We start from the raw sequence: 24,851 nt of genomic DNA on the forward strand, positions 1-24,851 counted from the left end.
CCATCCGAATTGCTAATGAAGAGAGTCTTACGAACAAGACTAAGTCTTGTTAAACCTACAGTTGGAGGAGATATTCGAGACAGACAGGAGAGCCAAACAGAAGCTGCATCCAGACATCGTGAGATGTTACCTGGAGAATCAGTGGCAGTATGGAACCCAAGACAAGATAGTCGGGGACGGTGGCTCTCTAGAACAGTAGTCCAGAAACTGGGACGGAGCAACTATCTTGTAAATGTGAATGGTCAGGCTAGTTATGTTCATGTAGACCATATATTACATCGTGATATCAGAAGTTTTCCACAGGATGTACATCAAGAGCAAACTTCCAATACTCATGATAGTACAGCGACTATGATTCCACCACAAGCTGGAAATTATTCCGAAGTGAATGCTGAGAAGACAATCTCATCAACGGACTCTACCGGGGAAGACTCAGTACCAACTACTCCTAGCAACCCTGAGTTAACAGAGACACAGTCGGAACAGACTGATAACATGCCAACAAAGAAACCAATTGAGAAGTCAACAGAGAGAGAAAATCAACGATATCCCACAAGGAACAATAGAAGACCCCCCAGGAGATATCGAGAGATTTAGTGGAAGGGAGTGTAGTAGAGTAAGGGACTATGGGACTACCCCTAGTACTCATTAACATATATATAGACTATGACACTATATAGTACTTTGTGTAGTCTGGTATAGTATTGCGTACACACTGTAAGCGAGCTGCAATAGAACAATATATAGTCGGTAACGACGCAACAGTGAACTTACTTACAAAGCCGGAAAAAGGGCGGAAATAACTATGTAATCAAATTCTTTAGCGCTTGTCATACTAATGTTACTAGCTAGGAACTGAGCTTTCGATTGGACTTTGACGTTGTTCTAGTCTTTGTACTTGTCGATATTGCGATTCTAGGCGGCTGTCAAGCGTTAGTAAGAGATAGACGATATTCGGGGGCGGAGCTTCTAGAGCATGCGCAATCTCGAGGGTAACACGCACCTTTCGCCGATCTTGCTGTACACAAAGTCCACGTTTCCGGGTCTGCTTCTGAACCGTAGATCATCTTGCCGTTGACTAGGCTTTGTAAGTAAGTTCACTACTTACCATTTCGTGCATCTTGTGAGAGACTTTGCCTGCGTAGAGACGCGTACGAAGCCATTTCTTGAGTACGTCTTCTCAAGGGTAAGAGACTGCAGTTCAAGCTGAAGTCGCCTGATTCACATTCTGAACAGATACACGTGGAGTGGAAGCACAGACTACTCATTGCCTAGAGATGGATTAGTTTTGGCGAGGGAAATTATGCCACCTGGAAACCCATTTCGGGTAACCAGACATGTAGGCGTTCCGCGTTGTTTCTGGGCAGTCTAGCTTGCTTCTGTATATATGTGATTGGCCGAGCCGAAGTTCTTACTGTGATAACTTGCACTCGATAAGTACACTGACGCGGATCAGAGTACAGTACACGGACTCTGTAGTCTGTTTACAATTAGCACTGCCAGTCTACAAGTCCCAGCAACAGTTATGTCTAAAGTAGTACAACACACACGCACTATTCCATAGCTGCAATGTCTAAATCAGAAAGCAGAGGCTGTTCTACCTCATCTGCAGTTGATCAAGACATGTGTACAGTAGTGATCTCAAAATTGAAGATGTTAGTTGTCAAAAATGTCAGTGCAGCACTGAAGCTGATGGTTTACATCCGATAATTGAACAACAAGCAAATGAAATAGTGGAACTTCAAAACAAGATTAGAGTTCTTGAGCAAGACCTTGCATCTGCAGAGTCTGGGTTGCAAGGAAGGCATTCTCATGATAAAATCAAGTCTTACACAGGCTTTCTGTAGAGAATGTACTTGATACAGTGTGGAGTTCGACTGAAAGCAGCCAAGACAATTTCTCTGTATAGCAAACAAAGAATCAGGCCAAGGCACATCGAGTGATGTGTAAGCTCATGAGCTCACCGCCTTCCATGAAGAGTTGGATAGGCTAGACAAACTTTTGCTGTCTCTAGTTCGACAAGATACATAGTTTCACAGTTCCACAGTTCAAGTAGTTCGCTAGATGGGGGAAAAGTAGTCCTAGTTTCAGCCACACAGACAGTGACAGGGCGTCACGTTCGGTTACCCCGAATGGGTTCCCCTACCACAAAATCTTCATCTAACAAACTTCCATCACTAAGCAATGAGTAGTCTGTCTTTCCACTCCACGTGTATCTGTTCAGAATGTGAATCTGGCACCTTCAGCTTGAACAGCAGTCTCTACCCTTGAGAAGCCGTACTCAAGAAATGGCTTCGTACGCGTCTCTACGAAGGCAAAGTCTCTCACAAGATTCACGAAATGGTAAGTAGTGAACTAACTTACAAAGCCTAGTCAACGGCAAGATGATCTACGGTTCAGAAGCAGACCCGGAAACGTGGACTTTGTGTACAGCGAGATCGGCGAAAGGTGTGTGTTATCCTTGAGATTGCGCATGCTCTAGAAGCTCCGCCCCCCAAATATCGTCTATTGCAGCTACGCTCTAGAGTTAGAGAGCGTAGCGGTGAAATGGCAGATCAGAAATGGCACTTGCAGTGCATCATACGCCTTTGAACGCGTACACAAGTTCTCAGTTGAAGCTGCAATGCGTCCTAGGCATCTACTGCAATGCATTGGACTGCTGCCTACGTACTGCACGATAACTAGCGAAGACCCCACGCGACAGTCGTTTCCTGTAATCTACTACGCCGACAAAGTACACTTGTACAGGGCCGCAGCGGCAGCAGCGGCCATGGCCGCCCCACTCTTTGAAAACTCGACTTCCGCCAGCAAACGATTGCCGCATACTTCTGGTATATTTGGTCATCTACCGGATTGCGGCTCTACTAATTTGGTGACTGTTTTGTAGTCTCCTGCCACTTCTCTTTCGTTACCTGGACTATATTCTCCGACCTCTGACAGTACACTGTGCGCATGCTCACTATTCACGGATGTGTCATGGCGTTGTCTACTTCGAGCGTCGAATGCGGGCTTCCTCCTATTAGTGAAGTACCCCACCAGCCTTCCAACTTCCAATTCCTCAAACATGAGTTTGGAAAGAAGCAAGTTTACTTACCGTGCAGTAGTAGCATATTCTAGTGAATTCGAGCTGTTCATATTCAACAAGCTGTCATCTAAGCATTACCTCATGTCTAATAATAACCACAAAAGTCAATAGTCCAGTAGGTACGTCATTGAACACTTCCATATACTCCATAAACAGCACAAACTAACCAATCGCATTTCAATAACATGAACTACTTGATTGGCTTGCCGTCCAGAGCTTATCTTACACGCGTTGCATGTTTACTATCAAATATCAACGACTCCAGGCACGATGGTCATGCAAGAAAACTTGTGCATGCACAGTGTCTGCATATTGTTCTGTCTCTACTCATTGTCAGCAACAAGACTCAACGATATAGGTAAGACGTATAGAATTACTGCTGGGTCTCTATCTAATCTAAGCTTGTATCAGCCATCTTCATCTCACTGTCGGCATAGAATAATAATTGTTAGCTAGCTGCCTGACTAGATTTTGTCGCTACGTGGCGAAGGGTACAAGCGATCGACTACAACACGTTGCTGTAGTCGTCACCAAGCGTCCCCAGGTGGCATACCACATCCTACAGTCTACAGGATGCCACATGTATGGCTTGCTAGCCTCTCCCACTTCTAATTCGATGCTGCACCTCCCGTGCGATTATGACAGCACCTCCTGTAGGGGTATGCGAGGTTATACGGGGAGTCAGTGTTGAGTTGGACTTTGAGCGCGAACATGTCTAACAGTACTTCTACCGTTACAACTGGTGACTGGAGTGGGATCGAAGTCAACACGCCTCGCACCTACACAGGAGAAGGGAACCTAGCGGTGTGGTTAAAGAAAGTAGACGTGTAGGCCGCCTTGAAAGGTTACAGCGGGGAAAAGAAAGCTCTGGCCATGGCATTACGCCTAGATGGACCAGCTTTCGAGTGCTATGCGCGCATGAGCGAAGAACACCAAAAAGACCCAGCGGTGGTTGCAGACGAGCTCAAGCAGGAGTTTGTCAAAGCAGAGAGAGATCGAGATACCGCTATCCGCGAGCTTACAGGACGATCTTGGCGCGCAGGTGAGTCTCCAGCTTCATTTGCACATGATGTTTGCCGCCTTGCTAAACTGGCATATCCCGGATTTGACGCGGATGCGCTCGATAGCATAGCGAGGGATTGTTTTTTGAAAGGACTACCACCGCAACTGCGCGTGGCCCTACGACGAGACCCGCAAACAACAACCAAGAAGGTTCAAGACCTAGCCGCAGAAGTCGTACCATTACAACTGGCTGGAGTGTGTAGCACGACACCGCAGACTGCACGCGTTGCCCCGGCAACGGTTACAGACCCGGATGCATCTCAAGCTAGCCCGTCTTTAGTAGATCAGATTGCAGAGCGAGTCTACTAACGTCCGTTCAAAGAATGGAGAGCCCGTGGGAAATGTGGTTAATAGATAAGACAATTAGGGCGAACGCAAAAATATTGCTATCATCCTGTATTGTAATACTAACAATCGTTTAACGAGCGATTAGAGCAATGGTTGCTACCCAGTCCTCGCTGCCTACTATCTACTTTAGTACGTCTGGGTCTGTCCTGTACGCTATAGTTCAACAATTTTCTGTCATTCGCGTCCTCGTCGCCCATATGGCTGCTTCAGACGTAGTCTCGCGTAGCCAGACCCCTTTCCGCCGCGGCCTCCCCGGCGAAATGGGGTCTGGTGTACGGCCTTTGATGTCGCTGTGTGTCGCGTAGCCAGAAATCGGCTATCTAAAGACCGGATTTTGTTTCTTAAACGCTTCACTAAAGACGAGACTGGTATGCACGCAATGCAATCCTATCTCAATAGCTTCTCTTGTTTCGTAGAGAACAACTCGAAGACTACAGCTAGAGTCGTTGCTGTTTGTGAAATCTGCATGTCTACAGCAGCAATTAAACGATTTGGTCTCTTCCTGGTTGCTACTGTATGTGTTCACCAAAACAATGCACAAAACACATGAAATGATTACCCAAACACAGAAAGACGACTCATCTTGTTTCGATGACGTCATGCAACTCCAAGCCCTTCCAGATATCGCTCACTCCGGACTGTATGCGGTCGATTTAGACGTCAAAAAACAGCAAACAGCACTGAGTACGTTCGCATCCATCCAGTACGTTCGCATTCAGTCTCCGTTGTGACACGAGCGCACAACGCTAGATCGTACGACGTCGATCATGGCTGCATGAAATCGAAGCCTGTCGACGTCAACGTCCCTGCGGCCGCGTTTAATCGCTGCTGTAGACATGCAGATTTCACAAACAGCAACGACTCTAGCTGTAGTCTTCGAGTTGTTCTCTACGAAACAAGAGAAGCTATTGAGATAGGATTGCATTGCGTGCATACCAGTCTCGTCTTTAGTGAAGCGTTTAAGAAACAAAATCCGGTCTTTAGATAGCCGATTTCTGGCTACGCGGCACACAGCGACATCAAAGGCCGTACACCAGACCCCATTTCGCCGGGAGGCCGCGGCGGAAAGGGGTCTGGCTACGCGAGACTACTTCAGACGTTCATGAAAGTTCAACATCATCACGGTCAGCTGACCTACAACTGCTGTCTGATCATTCATCTGGTAATGAATTTCCTGCTACTCAACAACAAAAGAGAAAGAGACGACCACAAACAGCTTTCAGAAGCTCACACAAAGGTATGATAGCGAGCGTGAAAGAGTTCTTTGAACGTGAGAAGACCACAGGAGCGCCGATTCTCTTTGGCAACGTAATCAAGCGAACTGCAGAAGCTCTGGAAGTGTCACCTGCGTCTGTGAAGCGAGTTGGAAGTGAAATGAGATCACAAGGGTTTGTCAGAAGTCCAGCAAAGCTGGGTAGAAAATCAGGGTCAGGAGCAGCACAACAAGAAACGGATAACTTCTTAGAAGGCGTTATTCGTCGTAGAATACACAGATTCTACACCAGCGGTGAACTGCCTACCATGGAGAAACTTCTGTTGGCCTTGCAAGAAGACGTCGAGTATCCATTTGGGAGGACAACGTTGTATGCCACTGTCAGGCGGATGGGGTTCCGGATCCGCTACAAGCGACGAAACAAAAAGGTTTCATTGTATGAGCAGCATAGAATAATTGCAGCGAGACACGATTACCTGAGAAAAATACAAACTTTTCGTTCCGACAATAGAACGATAGTCTACCTGGATGAAACCTGGTTGAACGCCCATCATACCCATGAACGTTGCTGGCTAGACTATGATGGCAGAGGAGGTATCCGAGTGCCATCAGGAAAAGGTGGTAGAGTCATCATTCTCCACGCTGGCAGTGAGCACGGCTGAATTCCCAACGCAGCTCTCATTTTCAGGGGTAAGAAGGGAAGCGGGGATTACCACGATGAAACGAATACCGAGCATTTTATGGAATGGTACCAAAAACAGCTGTTGCCTCACTGTGCGCTCAAGTCAGTCATTGTCCTTGACAACGCCAAGTACTACAATGGTGTTGTTGAGAAAGTGCCCACCAAGAGCAGCACGAAAAAGGATATAATGGCGTACCTGGACAAGCACTACCTACGATAAGCAACGCCTGAAATCTGAGTTGTTCATGCTACTAAAGGCAACCAACCCACAAACGAAATACCTCACTGACGTTCTCTCCAATGATGCAGGTCATGATGTCCTCACACTTCCGGTGGGCCATTGTGAACTGAATCCTATAGAACTGGTATGGGCGCAAGTCAAAGGATACGCTGCAGACCACAACAAGGATTTTACAATGAGAGTCATCGAACAACTGGCCAGAGAAGGCGTTGAAAACGTGACGGCGGCCAAATGGAAGAAGTGTGTCGACCACGTTATCCAGAAAGTGGAAAATCACTACAGAACATCAGACGGCGTGGTAGAACAAGCAGTAGAAAGTCTAGTTACAGAAGTAGGTACAGAGGCTCTTCAGACAGTGAAGAGATCCTGCTAGGAGACGACGAGAATGATAACAATGATTAGTACAATTAGTGTCGTGGGTGTCATTTACTGGCGGTATTCTTTGTCGGTAATGCATGGGAGGAGTCTCTTTCAGGAAATATGCTGTATCTACGAACACAGGATCTATAGAGTTAATTTGTCCAGAGATCTGACTCCACCTAGTCACGTGCTTTCGAATGATATGTGTAGCAACGGTGTAAGGGGCGTACTTACCGAGATACGGAAATTTTCCCACGGGCTCTCCATTCTTTGAACGGACTTTAGTTGATGACTGATCACGACGACGGCACCAGCGAGACGGAAACCAGCCACGTGCAGGTAGTACGACACAAAACAGCTCCGTCAAGAGGCAGGTATTCTGGCCATTCAAATAGCTGTCCAAAAATACGATCACGCAGTTTCCATGAATGCTTCATCTGCGATGAAGACAACCACACGAGAAAGTTCTGCCCTTGTCGCGACCATTGCTAGCGCTGTTTGAAACCGGGGCACTACGCACGTGACTGTAAAGCTAACCAACCGCCCAGGCCTTTCTTCGAAAAATGTCGTGTTATAGCACTAGCAGTTGAAAGCACGGTCTTCTTCGTGTTGATGTGCAACTTGGTGGGCTAGGTTATCACCCTTTTCTCGTTGACACGGGGGCAGAAATTAGTCTTATTCCCGCGTCGCTCGCCTCCAATATTAAAGGCAAGATTAACCGGCAATTGTCCCGACAACCGGTCATGGTTGATGGGTCTAGCATCCGCTGCGAAGGCACGGTTACTTGTAGAATACATCTTGAACCACGAGATATTTCAGCGCAATTCTACGTGTGCCGGGTATTACGGAGGGAATTCTAGGACTCGATACGTTATCTTATCTGGACTTACAAATTGACACGAGAACGCGACGGTTGCTAATTGACTGTCATGCCATACCCGAATGTGAATGGCTTCGCCCTCCTGAACGATCACGCTCGCAGATTCAACTGGTCAGGTTCGGGAAAGTGTATGCTACTACTGATGAATACGTTGCTCCTGGCCAAGAATACACTGATTAGGGCAAGGTTCACTGCCAAGGTCTACGTCCAAGCGAGACATACACAGGTTGTAGTGGAAGTAACAGAGCGGTTACCGGCCTCCCACGGCCTTGTAGAATGCTGTACGCTTGCCATTAGGGGACAATCACAACACGTCCCAACCAAGGTTTTCAACTTGTCAGAAGAAACAGTACGCATCCACAAGAACCAGAGCTTAGCAGAGTTTACAGAGGCAACCACATGTACCAACGCAACCACAGGACCGCCAGACGTTGACAAGATTACGACCGGAGATCATCTCACACATGAACAATCAAGACGACTACAACATTTGCTTTGCAAGTATCAGACCGTGTTTGCTTACGATAGAAACGAAGGACGAACGTCTACCATTGAGCACACAATTAAGCTGACAGATGACACACTAGTGGCTTCTAGATACCGGCGCACCCCTAGCGGGTGGAAACATGAGATCGAAAGGGAAGTTCAAGGTTACTGAATAACGGTGTTATCAGACCGTCAACGTCCTCATACGCGGCTCCAATTTGTCCCGTAAAGAAGAAGGACGGGACTACGCGCCTCTGCATTGACTATTGCCAATTAAACGTACGTAGCAAGAGCGATGCGTTTCCCACGGGCAACATGTTGGACGTTATCGAAAACATGGTTGGCGCGCGATACTTTAGCACAATTGCTCTTGCACAAGGCTATCACCAAGTACCAGTCGCTGAGGCCGACAGAGAGAAAACCGCTTTCCGGAATTCATTCGGTCTTTGGGAATTTGCTCGGATGCCGTTGGGGTTGAAAGGAGCGCCCGCGACCTTTTGTAGGCTGATGGCCCGTGTTCTCGGACATATGTCGCCAACGCAGTTGGCGCTCTATATGGACGACATTTGCGTTATTTCTGCGACGTTCGACTCTCATCTGGAACGCCTTGAGGCCACGTTCAAAAATCTTTTGGCTCACGGTCTCCGCATCAAAGCACATAAATGCAGTTTCGCTATGGCGGAAGTCATCTTCTGTGGACACACACTTAGCGCCGAGGGGATACAACCATCCAGCACTAAACTGGACGCCATCAGCAGGTTGCCCGTTCCATCCACACCTACCGAAGTCAAAACTTTTCTCGGGGCGAGTGGATGGTACAGAAAGTTTATTAAGAACTACGCCACAACAGCTGCCCCTCTCACAAAACTAACACAGGCGGGAGTAGCATTCAATTGGACGCACGAGTGCCAAACAGCGTTCGAAACATTAAAACTACAATTGATGAAGTCACCGTTGCTAAGTCATATTCGTCCGGTCTGCACTCTCATTCTGACAACGGATGTCTCTACCGTTGGTCTGGGAGCGGAACTCGCTTAGGAGATACACGAAGGGACACATCCTGTCGCCTTTTTAGCAGAGCTATGACTAAAACGGAACGGGATTACGCGACATACGACCGCGAATTGCTTGCTATAGTATCAGCTATTCGGCACTTTCGCCACCACCTGCTCGGCATGCGGCTTGTGCTACGTACTGACCACAAACCACTGCCATATTTTTCCACCACCCGAGAGCCTTGGGTAGACGCGCCCGATGGCTTGCGGAACTACAGCTGTATGACTTCAGCATTCAGTACGTTGAAGGTACCCAGAATTGCGTCGCAGATGCTTTGAGCCGTTTGGGTTTTGCAAAGGCACCCATTGACACAATTGCCAACGTCACGACAAGTCATCGCAATATTTGGAAGACGACGTTCGGACTGCCCAAGCAGCAGATTCTGACATCGCGGTAGTCATCAGGCTGCTCAAGTCTCGTTGTCCTTCGTAAGCCGACGCATCCCCTAGTGTGAAGAGTTTTTTGCGACACGATCTTTAACTTGCAGAAGACATCGTTTGGCGCAAGGCGCACGACTCGAGACAGTTAGTCGTACCACTCTCGCTTGTACCACGAGTCTTACCAGTGGCGCACGTTGACCCTACGGCAGGACACCAGGGAGCCAACAAAACCCTCGACAGACTACTCGCCCGTTTCTGGTGGCCTACAGTGCGCCAGGATGTTGCCGCATATACCCAGTCGTGCCACCGTTGCGGAGAACGCAATCATCCGACTGCTGCAGCTAAAGCTCCGCTTTGCCAACGCCCTCGCCCTTCTCGTCCGTTCGATATCGTGGAGACAGATTTTTAAGGGCCATTGCCACTGTCCGCAGACGGATACAGCTACATTCTAGTCTTCCAAGATGCTTTCAGCAAGTATGCGGAAATGATACCCATTGCAACCGCGTCGGCCCACACCATTAGCATCAAATTGAGAGAGTGGATCGGACGCTACGGCATCCCGCGTACCATCCATTCGGACCAAGGTGCTTGCTATACGAGCACGACGTTTAACGACTTGTGTGCTAAGTATGGGATCCGGCACACTGTCTCTTTAGCCTACCACCCGCAAGCTAATGGCTCAGTTGAACGGCTGAACCGTTCTATAGGAACAGCTCTGGCAAAAGTCGTTCACCACTCTCAAACCGACTGGCCAGATCGACTACCAGACGTGCAGTTGGCATACAACTCTGCCAAGCATGACACGATTAATGCGTCTCCGTTTTACGTCATTTTTTAACAGGGAGCCCGCACAATGACCGATTCCTTGGCGGACCACCTCCAATCAACACCGAAAGCAGATGTACAGCAATCACAAGAACGAAACGGTTCCTCTTCACATCCCCAACCGACAGATACATTACAGTGCACACAAGAACTATATGACCGCGCTGCAGACCATCTTAATATCGCCACCTTTAATCAACAAACGCGGTATAACCAGAACACACCACACGCCATACGGCCCTGGCGACCACGTATGGCTCTACCAGCCACGTGTCCCTCGCGGCAAGGCACGTACACTAACGCCGTATTGGACTGGACCCTACGTTATTTTAAAGCGTTGCTCTGAGGTCACTTATGTCATTCGTAAGCTAGGCGGCAGAAAGGAAAACATCGCTCACTACAACCGTATGAAGCCTTATACACATCGTCGTCCACCAGTGCCTCCCGGAAACACGCAGCCACGCAGTCCACCTACAAGCTCACCACCTACCAGCGTTGATAAGGCGCAAGAGAACCAGAACGAATCCGAGTGGACGACTGCGGATGAAGCGACACCATCTGCTGATGACGAACAACAACTGTGCGAACGACACAACGCGGATCGCCCAAGGCGCCAGCCCAGAATGCCAATACGTCTCGACGACTATATTATAGACACGGATATGACTTAACGTAGTTAATTATTATGGACAGATTGAGTTGAATTATAACGTTGCGTTGTACTTATTAGTCTAGAGTACCAATAAGAGACGTCTGGACCCGCTCTCATTTAAGGGGGAGTAGTGTAGGGTTTGCGAGGTTATACGGGGAGTCAGTGTTGAGTTGGACTTTGAGCGCGCACATGTCTAACAGTACTTCTACCGTTACACTCCCACCTTTAGTATCTACTTGTTACCACCTCCGGTGTCGTTAATGTCAACGCCTTGCAGCTTGCAAGCGTCATGTAAACATCACTCGACACAGGAAATGCTGTAGCAGATTTATTTGGGGTTTGACAAGTTCCGGGAAAGTGGCTTCCTGCGAATAATTATATTAACTGCCATGCTGAAACTCCTCCTATTTTTACTACACCTGCAAGCTTCTTGCTTTCTTCTTCCCCCCCCCAACTCTTTCCTCCCGTCACGTGCAGAAAGCAGTCCGGAATTCCGAGGCTATAGGACTGCAGTGCCTTCCAATTCTTCAGGTGCTTACGCAAGTCGTGCACATGCTTGCATGTAGTCTAATAATCTTATCATTGAGTTCGCTCTAGTTTCAGTCGGCGGTCTCTATAACAGCCCAGGGGTGCCACGCGCAGTTTGGTTATGTCAATATGTCAAAGCAAACATTTTAGGACGCAGACATGCAGCGGCTTGGCTGTCCTAGATGTAGTTTACATACTTTACCAGCTAGTCAACACATACTTTTCCGTAGCGCGTGGCAGTGTCCCAATGAGCCAACCAATGCAAACCGCCAAGAACGTTTCTGGAGCTACAATAATTATTTGAGTGCCAACCATTTCAAACTTGGTACCCCTGAATTAAAACCTCATAGCTGCATTTAGAAACAAGGGTGTCAACACAGATGAATTTAGTTATTATTATACCGGACCAATATTGTTGGCGGATTGTTTAGTACCGCGTAGTGTTTCTGTTTTAGTTATAATCAAACAGCCCGGTCAGATTTACGTCAATAAAACTGTCGACTCGCTTCTTCCTTTCGTTTACGACTTCTTCACTTCAGAAAGCTCTCACAAGTTTCAGCAGCACGGTTCTCTATCAGTCAACACGTATGATGTTGGAGAGAAAGGTTAGTGTTGGTACCATCACGTGACACACATTAACTGTAAAACATTTGACTACACACACACACACACACACACACACACACACACACACACACACACACACACACACACACACACACACACACACACACACACACACACACACACACACACACACACACACCAGAGCAATCATACAAATACATGACTCGCTATGCAGTACCTTTAGATTAAAACTTTTTGGTTATTCTTTGTTATTAGATTGTAAATCTGTTCGTCACCAGTCTTCTCTACACGTGACGTCTAAGTGCTTGCCTCCTAGCCAACAACATCTAACTCTACCTGTGATATCAGTATTGAATTCTCAAAACGCTACAGTAGAATATCTCAGTCTTGCTTCATCACCACACAACATCATACAAATGGTCAGACAAATTGCAAATGAAATTGGCTGGAAGTCGATTGCATACATAAGTGATGAACGTTGGGGTAATTGACTTCTAAAAATGCAAATATGCACTAGAATATTTCAAATTTTTAGATTTTCAGCTTCTGAATGGTTTGGCACAATCAGACAGCAGGGTAAATGTAAGCACGATAATCCAACAAACAGAAAACTTGAATTTCAAGAAAGAAGCTTCTCGCATATTGTCTTTATCTATCGACGCGGTGGTTGTTCACTGTCAAAATGCAAGTTGTTGTAAAGCTGCAAAACAGGTAATTATAGTAATAAGCTAAGTAAATAACTTTTAATTAACCAGTACGTTATGCTTGGTCTGTTATGTATAGATCTACATGCTTGTGTCTAATCGATCTGCTGCTCCATGGTTGTTTACAAACGGTTTTTACCAACATGTATGATCTCCGCTTTTATGTTGAGTACTCAGATTGTGATTCTGTTGTATAATTGATATCCATCAGGTTTTTGCCAGTGATCTGCAGTCAAGGACTAGTGGTGACATGACGACTCGTGCGTTGTTGTTGGGAATTGAGAGAACTGTGTTAAGATCGCACGTAACTGGGGCTTTAATGAATTTTCAGGAGTCAATGATTGCAAAACAAAGCAAGGTTTGTCCTAATGATCTATTTCAATTTGGTGATCAATGGTAGACGCGGACGGTTAATTAATGGAAACTCTACGTATGTGATTTAATTGACAAACATTGACAATGACAGATGCGTTTAGCAAAATAATTATTGGTACGCATGCATGCACGCACGAGAGCGCACACACACACACACACACACACACACACACACACACACACACACACACACACAAACACGCACGCACACGCACACACACTCACACACACACACACACACACACACACACACACACACACACACACACACACACACACACAGACTTGCGCACACGTACACTGTTGAAGCCAGATACAGGAACGCCCAACTAATTAGGAGTGAGTCAATGACAAAGAATATATGCAGGCAAATAGAAATAGGGTAGCGTCTATCAATAATTCTTGCCTTGTGGTCTTTTCATCAACAAGATTCTTGTTTCGTGCTGCAGAGTGATCTCTTTGATCTGTATGATGGCATAATAGTTATGGCACATTTGTTACACTCAGTAGAGTTCAGAGAAGTCTCAATGCTTCAACGTGTCAACATGGTAAAAAAATTATCTAATCAATCAAAAATTAATGTTACTGTGACTGGGTTGCAATTTTGATTAGCTAAACATCAGAGGTGTATTTGGACCAGTGCAATTTGAAACGTCTAGCGGTGGAAGGATTGGTGGTGTTTACGAAGTCGTCTGTATGAATCCGTTTACTTACTCTGTATTAACGGTACGTTGTTGTTTGACCTGCATGCTTAGCGTACCAAATCGGTGTGTGTGTGTGTGTGTGTGTGTGTGTGTGTGTGTGTGTGTGTGTGTGTGTGTGTGTGTGTGTGTGTGTGTGTGTGTGTGTGTGTGTGTGTGTGTGTGTGTGTGTGTGTGTGTGTGTGTGTGTGTGTGTGTGTGTGTCTTTCTGTTTGTTTCTCTGATTGTTTTTCGATCTGTCCGTTCGTCTGTCTGTCTGTCAAAGAACATTTATTGTAAACATCAACGTTAATACAGAAAGCCTCAACACTAGCTAACAGTCCAAGATAAGCGACCATAGTGGTCATAGAAGAATAACTCTAAAATAACCACTTGGTATTTGTAGCTATCACCGGGTCAATCCTTTTTGCTAAAACACTACTCATCTTTACACATTATTGCACTCTGTCGTTTTTAGATTGGAACATATGATCTCAATCAATTTGAATGGCTGCACAAACTTCCGTCTCTGCTGCCTCTTCATCAATCCACAAGACATAACAGAGAAGCAAAAGAAGCAACTTCAAATAAATGTCCTGAAGTATCGAACAATACTAGGCATTTTCGAGTGACAACCGTACCAGTAGGTGCATGCACGTGTCAATAATTATTATAATTATTCTGATCTATCGTGTCGATTGCTAACAATCTAACCAAGACAAACAGACATACAGATAGACTGACTGACAGACTGACAAAAAGACAGACTAACAGACGGACGGACCTACGGACAGACAAACAGACAATTGCCCGTATGTCTCAACAAATCGCCACATGCATAGACAGACAAAAAATAGGCAGACATCGTTTGCACTAAAAATCATTAATGCATGCAGGCGCCGCCATTTATTATGAAAGATGTCAACGGTACGTCGGGTGAAACGCGCAATGGCATATTTTATGGCTTTCTGGTGGACATGATGGAACTGCTGGCTGCTCCTGATATGCTAAACTTCAGCTACACAATGAGTGAAGTTTCAGACGGTTTCTACGGCTCAATAGATCCCAAAACAAACAAACCAACAGGAATGGTTGAAACACTCATAAACTGTGTAAGAGATAAAGAGCATTCGATATAATTATTGTCTGCCGATACAGTTGCAATTCTCTCGCACAAAGTATATGTGCTTTGTGAGTAGAGCAAGTTGAGTGTTTTCTTATATTTTTAGAAAGCCGATCTTGCGGTGGCTGCTTTTACCATCACGGCACTGAGAGAGACACATATCAGCTTTACTAAACCTTTCATGAACAGTGGTTTTGTAATGCTTGCTACAAAGTCGACTCCAACTGAAGGAGGTTTGTGGTCTTTCTTGGATCCATTCCACTTCTGGATATGGATATGCATTTTGGTGTCGTTCTTTGTTTGTGGTGCTTGCCTCATTGTTCTTCATCGGGTGAGTCCTTATGGGAGGCGAACAGTCGATCATCCCGAAGATCTACCGTACACGTTCAAGCTACATAACAGTGTGTGGTACTTTTACTCGACTTTCATGCAGCAGGGACCAGAGGCTGCAGCCTTCTTGTCGGGAAAAGTCTTACTGGCCGGTTGGTTCTTCTTCTGTCTCATTGTAGTTTCAACGTATACAGCAAACCTGGCAGCTTTCCTCACCGTCAAGAGCTTCCCCAACAGCATAGAATCTGTAGACGAACTATCCAGACAAACGCAGGTCAAGTATGGCGTGGCAAAGCATACGGCCGCTAGTGAGTTTTTCAATTTGTCAACCATTGAAACATATCATCGCATGAACAACTTTATGAGAGCAACAAAAGGTGTCGTGATGAATAACACCCAAGATGGAATCAATCGCGTGAAAAAAGGCAAACCGGGGGAATACATTTTTATAGGGAGCAAAGCTCTTCTTGGTTTTACTTCAAACCAGGAACCGTGCACATCAAAATTAGTAGGAGACACATTCAACCCCAGTAGCTTGGGAATAGCGATGCCAAACGGCATGCCATACCTTAAAAACTTTTCTATAGCAATCCTCCAGCTGAGAGACACGGGAAAACTAGAGGAACTAGAGCGAAAGTGGTTGAAGAGTGGGCCCTGTTCGCAACAGAGTGATGATGATGAATCGGACAATCAAGAAGTTAAAATACCACAAATGGCTGGAGTGTTTCTTCTCCTTGTTATTGCTATCATGCTATCACTAGTGGTCGCGATCGTAGAACGATACGTGTGGAAATATAAAACAACGAAACGACAACGACTGGGATCGGAAATCGTAATGGAGGTACAGGGCATGCAGATTGTATTGATTGACTGTTGACATTCGTATAGTAATGCCTATTGTGCTTATGTAGAATAGACACGTCAGGGATTCAAATCCTTCTTGAAACAATATAAGAGCAAACGAAATCAAACGGCACAGTGAAAAATTCAGCCTGTCCAAGGCAAGAATAATATAATTACTATTGTCTCTCAATTTTACTATAGTTCACGAATTTGTAGTTGGTTGAGGTATATTTATTAACTGTTATAATGCCAGTACAATTTTAACGATAGTCGTGGTTTGAATCTAATTGAACAGTAGAAACACGTAAAGAAATATTGCTCTTTATTCAGTTATGCTTCTCTACTGCATGTTTAGATAGTTACAACTGTAGAACAAAAAGCGACAAGCAGAAACGCCACGTACCACATGCAGATATATGCAAGATCTTCTATTTTTGGCGGTAAATTGCACCGCTTAATTAATCTTTTTCGGTTGTTGTCTGTCTGTTTCGCATCCGCATCCAAGTGTCGGGCGCACCATGCAATTATCATTACGTCATTAATCTTGTTATGCGCACGCGTAACGCAAGCAGACCACAACGATTACCTCTAGTAAGTCTTCTTCCGAGTCTGTTGTTCACGTTCATGGCGTAGTGTGTACTCTCCTAGACTACAGGAGCTACTGTAAATAGTTCTCTAGATGTTGTGCTTTCGTCTGTTGAGTATATTGCCGACTGCATGACTTCCAGTGTCACACGCGACGTACACCGAAATGGCTAAAAGTACGTCCGTTCTGTACACGTTAGTACCACGTCCTGGGCCACTCTTTGGGTCCTACAGGCTAACGCACGCCAGACACCGTGTAACACGAGGCTGCTGTTTAATTAATTAATTAATTAACTAATTACGTCTCGGAGTCTACTTACCGTGCGCTAGTAGCCTATTTTAAAATTTTAGTCAATAGGCCTTATGCGTATTGGTAAGATTTAAATCAATACCTACTATAAAAAGCTGCGGTTTGACCAAAAATGCGTTAGCGTCTCATTTTCGCGTGTCACATTGCGTGTACAAGCAAACATGGGAACGGATGCAAACTCGCAATAGCTGAACTTGCGTGCAAGACAATGCAGCTATCTGCTTGCTGGAACAATGACGGATAAGGCCTAGATTCGTAGTCAACAGCGAATACAGTCGTGGGGGAGCGCTAATTAGTCACTAATGTTTTGTTCAGGTTGCTCTGCGTTGGACCTTGTACTTTTGCATATCACAGACAGGGCCGGATCCAGAGAGGGGGTTCAGGGGGTTGCAACCCCTTTTTTTCACTAGGCGTGGTTCAATAATTTTATACAATTTCATTAGAAAAGAGAAAATTAGTAATGCTATAAATAATTGCTATCAGGTAAACCCCTCTTTAAAAATTCCTAGATCTTGCCCTGAAAGACAAACGGGTGCAGCAATGGTTACTATCCAATTATCTTGTAAGACCAATGGATCAGGAAGTGCAACCACTATTACCATCTAGGATAATTGGTGTAACATGGTCCAACTGGAGCAGCTCGTAGTGCTCTAATGAGCACACCTGGTGTGACCTCTACTTCATTACTCACTTCCGAGTTCACACTCATGGGGACGTCCCCGCCAACGGAAGTTAAAAAAGGGGAGGGGCTGGCTGCGCGAGACTAGATGATATGCAATATGACCCTCGAAAATGAGACTCTAAACGCATTTTTGGTCCCACCGGGGCCTATATATTGTTGTTGATTTAAATCTTATGAATGCGCATAAGTCCTATTCGAGCTGACCACATTCAACAATCTGTTATCTAGACATTACCTCATGTGCTAGTAATAGCCACGAAGTTCAGTGGTTGAGTAAGCACGTCATTCAACACTTCCCTGGACATCAGAAACTGACCAATCGCATTTCAAAAACATAACCACTTGATTGGCTTGCCGTCCAGAGTTTATAACAAGCAAGTCACTTGTTTGATAGCTATCAAACAGCACCGACTCCACGCACGATAGTCATGCAAGGAAACTTGTGCATGCACAGTGTCTGTATATTATTCTGTCTCTACCCATTGTCAGCAGCAAGACTCAACGATATAGGTAAGACGTAGAATTACTGCTTGGTCTCTATCGAATATAAGCTTGTAGCAGCCATCTGTCGGCATAGAATAATAATTGTTAGCTAGCTGCGTGACTAGATTTTGTCGCTACGTGGCGTAGTATACAAACGATCGACTACGACATGTTGCCGTAGTCGTGACCAAGCCTCTCCAGTGACATACCACATCCTGTGAATCAAGCTACAGTCTACAGGATGCCACATGCATGGCTTGCTAACCTCTCCCACTTCTAATTATAGGCTGCACCTCTCGTGCGATTATGCCAGCACCTCTCACCTTTAGTAGATACTTTTTCTCCACCTCCGGTGTGGTTCATGTCAACGCCTGGCAACTTGCACGCGTCATGTAAACATCGCTCGAAACAGGAAATGCTGTGGCGGATTTATTGGGGGTTCGGCAAGTTTCGGGAAAGCGGCTTCGTGCCAATAACTATATTAACTGACATTCTGAACCTATATCTACAAGCTTTTTGCTTTCTTCTCTCCTCCCACTCTTCCCTCCCATCACGAGCAGAAAGCAGTCCGGAATTCCGAAGCTATAGGTCTGCAGTGCCTTCCAACTCTTCAGCTGCCTAGCTAAGTCGTGCACATGCTTGCACGTAGTCTACTGATGTTATAATTGAGTTTCCTCTAGTTTCGGTCGATGACGTCTATAATAGTCCAGGGGTGCCATGCGCAGTTTGGGTATGTCAATATGTCAAAGCAAACATTTTAATAAAGACGCAGACATGCAACGGCTTAGCTGTCCTAGAGGTAGTTTACATACTTTACCAGCTAGTCAACACATACTTTTCCATAGGGCGTGGCAGTGTCCCATAATGATTGAGACAACCAATTCAAACCGCCAAGTACGTTTTCGGCGCTACAATAATTATTTGAGTGCCAACCATTTCAAAATTTGGTACTCCTGAATTATAACCTCATAGCTGCGTTTGGAAACAAGGGTGTCAACACAGATGAATTTAGTTAATATTATACAGGAGCAATATTGTTGGCGGATTGTTTAGTAACGCGCACTGTTCCTGTTTTAGTTATAATCAAACAGCCCGGTCAGAGTTATGTCAATAAAACTGTCGACTCGCTTCTTCCTTTCGTTTACGACTTCTTCACTTCAGAAAGTTCTCACAAGTTTCAGCAGCAGCACGGTCCTCTATCGGTCAACGCATATGATGTTGAAGAGAAAGGTTAGTGTTGGTACCATCACGTGACACAGACTAACGGTCTAAAACATTTGACCACACACACACACACACACACACACACACACACACACACACACACACACACACACACACACACACACACACACACACACACACACACACACACACACACACACACACACACAAAACACCTGAGCAATCATACAAATACATGACTCGCTATGCAGTACCTTTAGATTAAAACTTTTTGGTTATTCTTTGTTATTAGATTGTAAATCTGTTCGTCACAAGTCTTCTCTACACGTGACGTCTAAGTGCTTGCCTCCTAGCCAACAACATCTAACTTTACCGGTGATATCAGTATTGAATTCTCAAAACGCTACAGTAGAATATCTCAGTCTTGCTCCATCACCACAAAACATCATACAAATGGTCAGACAAATTGCAAATGAAAGTGACTGGAAGTCGATTGCATACATAAGTGATGAACGTTGGGGTAATTGACATCTAGAAGTAATAAAAATGCAAATATGAACTAGAATATTTTCAAATTTTTAGATTTTCAGCTACTGAATGGTTTGGCACAATCAGACAGCAGGGTAAAAGTAAGCACGATAATCCAACAAACAGAAAACTTGAATTTCAAGAAAGAAGCTTCTCGCATATTGTCTTTATCTATCGACGCGGTGGTTGTTCACTGTCAAAACGCAAGTTGTTTTAATGCTGCAAAACAGGTAATTATAGTAATAAGCTAAGTAAATAACTTTTAACTAACTAATACGTTATGCTTGGTCTGTTATGTACAGATCTACATGCTTGTGTCTAATCGATCTGCTGCTCCATGGTTGTTTACAAACGGTTTCTACCAACATGTACGACTTCCGCTTTTATGTTGAATACTCAGATTGTGATTCTATTGTTTAATTGATATCCGTCAGGTTTTTGCCAGTGACCTGCAGTCAAGGACTAGTGGTGACATGACGACTCGTGCGTTGTTGTTGGGGATTGAGAGAACTGTGTTAAGATCGCACGTAACTGCAGCTTTAATGAATTTTCAGGACTTACTGACTGCTAAACCAAGCAAGGTTTGTACTAATGATTTATTTCAATTTAGTAATGATTGGTAGACGCGGACGTTTAATTTATGGAAATTCTACATATGTGATTTAATTGCCAAACATTGACAATGACAGATGCGTTTAGCAAAATAATTATAGATACGCAAGCATGCACGCACATACATACACACACACACACACACACACACACACACACACACACACACACACACACACACACACACACACAAACACACAAACACACAAACACACACACAGACACACACACACACACACACACACACACACACACACACACACACACACACAGACACAGACACAGACACAGACACACACAGACACAGACACAGACACAGACACAGACACACACACACACACACACACACACACACACACACACACACACACACACACACACACACACACACACAGACTCACAGACACACACACACACACACACACACACACACACACACACACACACACACACACACACACACACACACACACACACACACACCATGGACAATGGACAAATGTGAAGCCCTTCACGTCTTTCGACGTCGATCTTGAGGTCAGTTGCGGAGATAGCTTTCCTTGCCTCTATAGACAGGGCCTCCATGCTCTACGTGGAGTCCTGGGGCCAGCGCTACAATGGACCTGGAGCTTGTCCAGAGTTATCCAGGGACACTGACAATGGCGCAGCTCTGGGACTGGACACCAAGGCCCAAACGTACCCGTCTGCTGCATGATGTTGCATACTCCTGAGTCACACACATACACAGACTTGCGCACACGTAAACTGTTGAAACCAGATGCAGTAACGCCCAACTAATTAGGAGTGAGTCACTGATAAACATATATATGCAGGCAAATAGAAATATGATAGCGTTTATCTTTAACTCTTGCCCTGTAGTCTTTTCATCAACAAGACTCTTGTTTCATGCTGCAGAGTGATCTCTTCGATCTGTATGATGGAATAATAGTTATGGCACATTTGTTACACTCGATAGAGTTCAGAGAAGTTTCAATCCTTCAACGTGTCAATATGGTAAGAAAATGCTCTTAACAGTCGAAAATTAATGTTTCTGTAACTGGGTTGCAAATTTGATTAGCTAAACATCAGAGGTGCATCGGGACCGGTGCAATTTGAAACGTCTAGCGGTGGAAGGATTGGTGGTGTTTACGAAGTCGTCTGTATGAATCCGTTTACTTACTCTGTATTAACGGTACGTTGTTGTTTTGACCTGCATTTAGCGTACAAAATCGGTGTGTGTGTTTGTTTGTTAGTTCGTTTGTTTGTTTGTTTGTTTGTGTGTGTGTGTGTGTGTGTGTGTGTGTGTGTGTGTGTGTGTGTGTGTGTGTGTGTGTGTGTGTGTGTGTGTGTTTCTGTTTGTTTCTCTGATTGTTTTTCGATCTGTCCGTTCGTCGGTCTGTCTGTCAAAGAACATTTATTGTAAACATCAACGTTAATACAGAAAGCCTCTAACACTAGCTAACAGTTCAAGATAAACGACCATAGTGGTCATAAAAGAATAGCCCTAAAACAACCACTTGGTATTTGTAGCTATCACCGTGTCAATCCTTTTTGCTAAAACACTACTGATCTTTACACATTATTGCACTCTGTCGTTTTTAGATTGGAACATATGATCTCAATCATTCTGAATGGTTGCACAAACTTTCTTCTCTGCTGCCTCTTCATCAACCCACAAGACATAACAGAGAAGCAGAAGAAACAATTACAAATACAACATGTCCTCCAGTATCGAACAATACTAGGCATTTTCGAGTGACAACCGTACCAGTAGGTGTATGCACGTGTCAATAACTATTATAATTATTCTGATCTATCGTGTCGATTGCTAACAATCTAACCAAGACAAACAGACATACAGATAGACAGACTGACAGGCTGACAAACAGACAGAATAAACAGACGGACGGACTTACGGACAGACAAACATACAATTACCCGTATGTCAAAACAAATCGCCACATGCATAGACAGACAAAAAATAGGCAGACATAGTTTGCACTAAACATCATTAATTTATGCAGGCGCCGCCATTTATTATGAAAGATGTCAACGGTACGTCGGGTGAAACGCGCAATGGCATATTTTATGGCTTTCTGGTGGACATGATGGAACTGCTGACTGCTCCTGATATGCTAAACTTCAGCTACACAATGACTGAAGTTTCAGACGGTTTCTACGGCTCAATAGATCCCAAAACAAACAAACCAACAGGAATGGTTGAAACACTCATAAACTGTGTAAGAGATAAAGAGCATTCGATATAATTATTGTCTGCCGATACAGTTGCAATTCTCTCGCACAAAGTATATGTGCTTTGTGAGTAGAGCAAGTTGAGTGTTTTCTTCTATTTTTAGAAAGCCGATCTTGCAGTGGCTGCTTTTACAATCACGGCACTGAGAGAGACACATATCAGCTTTACTAAACCTTTCATGAACAGTGGTTTTGTAATGCTTGCTACAAAGTCGACTTCAACTGAAGGAGGTTTGTGGTCTTTCTTGGATCCATTCCACTTCTGGATATGGATATGCATTCTGGTTTCGTTCTTTGTTTGTGGTGCTTGCCTCATTGTTCTTCATCGGGTGAGTCCTTATGGGAGGCGAACAGTCGATCATCCCGAAGATCTACCGTACACGTTCAATCTACATAACAGTGTGTGGTACTTTTACTCGACTTTCATGCAGCAGGGACCAGAGGCTGCAGCCTTCTTGTCTGGAAAAGTCTTACTGGCCGGTTGGTTCTTCTTCTGTCTCATTGTAGTTTCAACGTATACAGCAAACCTGGCAGCTTTCCTCACCGTCAAGAACTCCCCCAACAGCATCGAATCTATAGACGAACTATCCAGACAAACAATGGTCAAGTATGGCGTGGCAAAGCATACGGCCGTTAGTGAGTTTTTCAAACTGTCAACCATTACAACATATCATCGCATGAACAACTATATGAGAGCAACAGATGGTGTCGTGATGAATACAACCCAAGATGGAATCAATCGCGTGAAAAACGGCATACCGGGGGAATACATTTTTATAGGGAGCAAGCCTCTTCTTGATTTTACTTCGAGCCAGGAACCGTGCACATCAAAAGTAGTAGGAGACACATTCAACCGCGGTAACTTGGGAATAGCGATGCCAAAAGGCATGCCATACCTTAAAAACTTTTCTATAGCAATCCTCAAGCTGAAAGACATGGGAAAACTAGAGGCACTAGAGCGAAAGTGGTTGAAGAGTGGGCCCTGTTCGCAACAGAGTGATGATGATGAATCGGACAATCAAGCAGTTAAAATACAACAAATGGCTGGAGTGTTTCTTCTCCTTATTATTGCTATCTTGCTATCGCTAGTGGTCGCGATCGTAGAACGATACGTGTGGAAATATAAAACAACGAAACGACAACGACTGGGATCGGAAATCATAATGGAGGTACAGGGCATGCAGATTGTACTGATTGACTGTTGACATTCGTATAGTAATGCTTATTTTGTGTATGTAGACTAGACACGTCAGGGATTCAAATCCTTCTCAAAACAATATAAGAGTAAACGGAAATCAAACGGTACAGTGAAAAATTCAGCCTGTCCAAGGCAAGATTAATATAATTACTATTGTCTCTCAATTTTACAATAGTTTACGGATTTGTAGTTGGTTTTGATATATTTATTAACTGTTATAATGCCAGTAGAATTTTAACGATAGTCGTGGTTTCAATCTAATTGAACAGCAGAACTACATACAGAACTTTTGTTTGTGATTCAGTTATAAACCACATGCATATATATGCAATCAATTAATAATTAACCTTTTTTGGTTGTTGCCTGTCTGTTTCGCATCCGCATCCAAATGTCGGGCGCACCATGCAATTATCATTACGTCATTAATCTTGTTATGCGCACGCGTAACGCAAGCAGACCACAACGATTACCTCTAGTAAGTCTTCTTCCGAGTCTGTTGTTCACGTTCATGGCGTAGTGTGTGCTCTTCTCGACGACAGGAGTTACTGTAAATAGTTCTCTTTATGTTGTGCTT

General features: G+C 44.7%; 2 protein-coding genes across 2 annotated transcripts; both read left to right on the forward strand.

Moving 5' to 3' along the window:
* Positions 1 to 3,354: 3,354 nt before the first annotated feature.
* LOC134181236 (glutamate receptor 3-like) lies at positions 3,355 to 16,754 on the forward strand. Its single transcript, XM_062648477.1, has 12 exons — positions 3,355 to 3,443; positions 12,254 to 12,403; positions 12,642 to 12,869; positions 12,922 to 13,097; positions 13,170 to 13,235; positions 13,302 to 13,448; positions 13,915 to 14,013; positions 14,078 to 14,191; positions 14,624 to 14,788; positions 15,042 to 15,257; positions 15,375 to 16,439; positions 16,510 to 16,754. Exons 1-12 carry the CDS (start codon positions 3,356 to 3,358, stop codon positions 16,540 to 16,542), a joined length of 2,547 nt encoding a protein of 848 aa, XP_062504461.1. The 5' UTR covers position 3,355; the 3' UTR covers positions 16,543 to 16,754.
* A 3,320-nt stretch (positions 16,755 to 20,074) lies between these two features.
* LOC134180821 (glutamate receptor 3-like) lies at positions 20,075 to 24,618 on the forward strand. Its single transcript, XM_062648007.1, has 10 exons — positions 20,075 to 20,206; positions 20,269 to 20,444; positions 20,517 to 20,582; positions 20,649 to 20,795; positions 21,742 to 21,840; positions 21,905 to 22,018; positions 22,429 to 22,596; positions 22,851 to 23,066; positions 23,184 to 24,248; positions 24,319 to 24,618. Exons 1-10 carry the CDS (start codon positions 20,140 to 20,142, stop codon positions 24,388 to 24,390), a joined length of 2,190 nt encoding a protein of 729 aa, XP_062503991.1. The 5' UTR covers positions 20,075 to 20,139; the 3' UTR covers positions 24,391 to 24,618.
* The last annotated feature ends 233 nt before the right edge of the window (positions 24,619 to 24,851 follow it).

Source organism: Corticium candelabrum, chromosome 6 (assembly GCF_963422355.1).
Source record: "Corticium candelabrum chromosome 6, ooCorCand1.1, whole genome shotgun sequence".
Lineage (NCBI taxonomy): Eukaryota > Metazoa > Porifera > Homoscleromorpha > Homosclerophorida > Plakinidae > Corticium > Corticium candelabrum.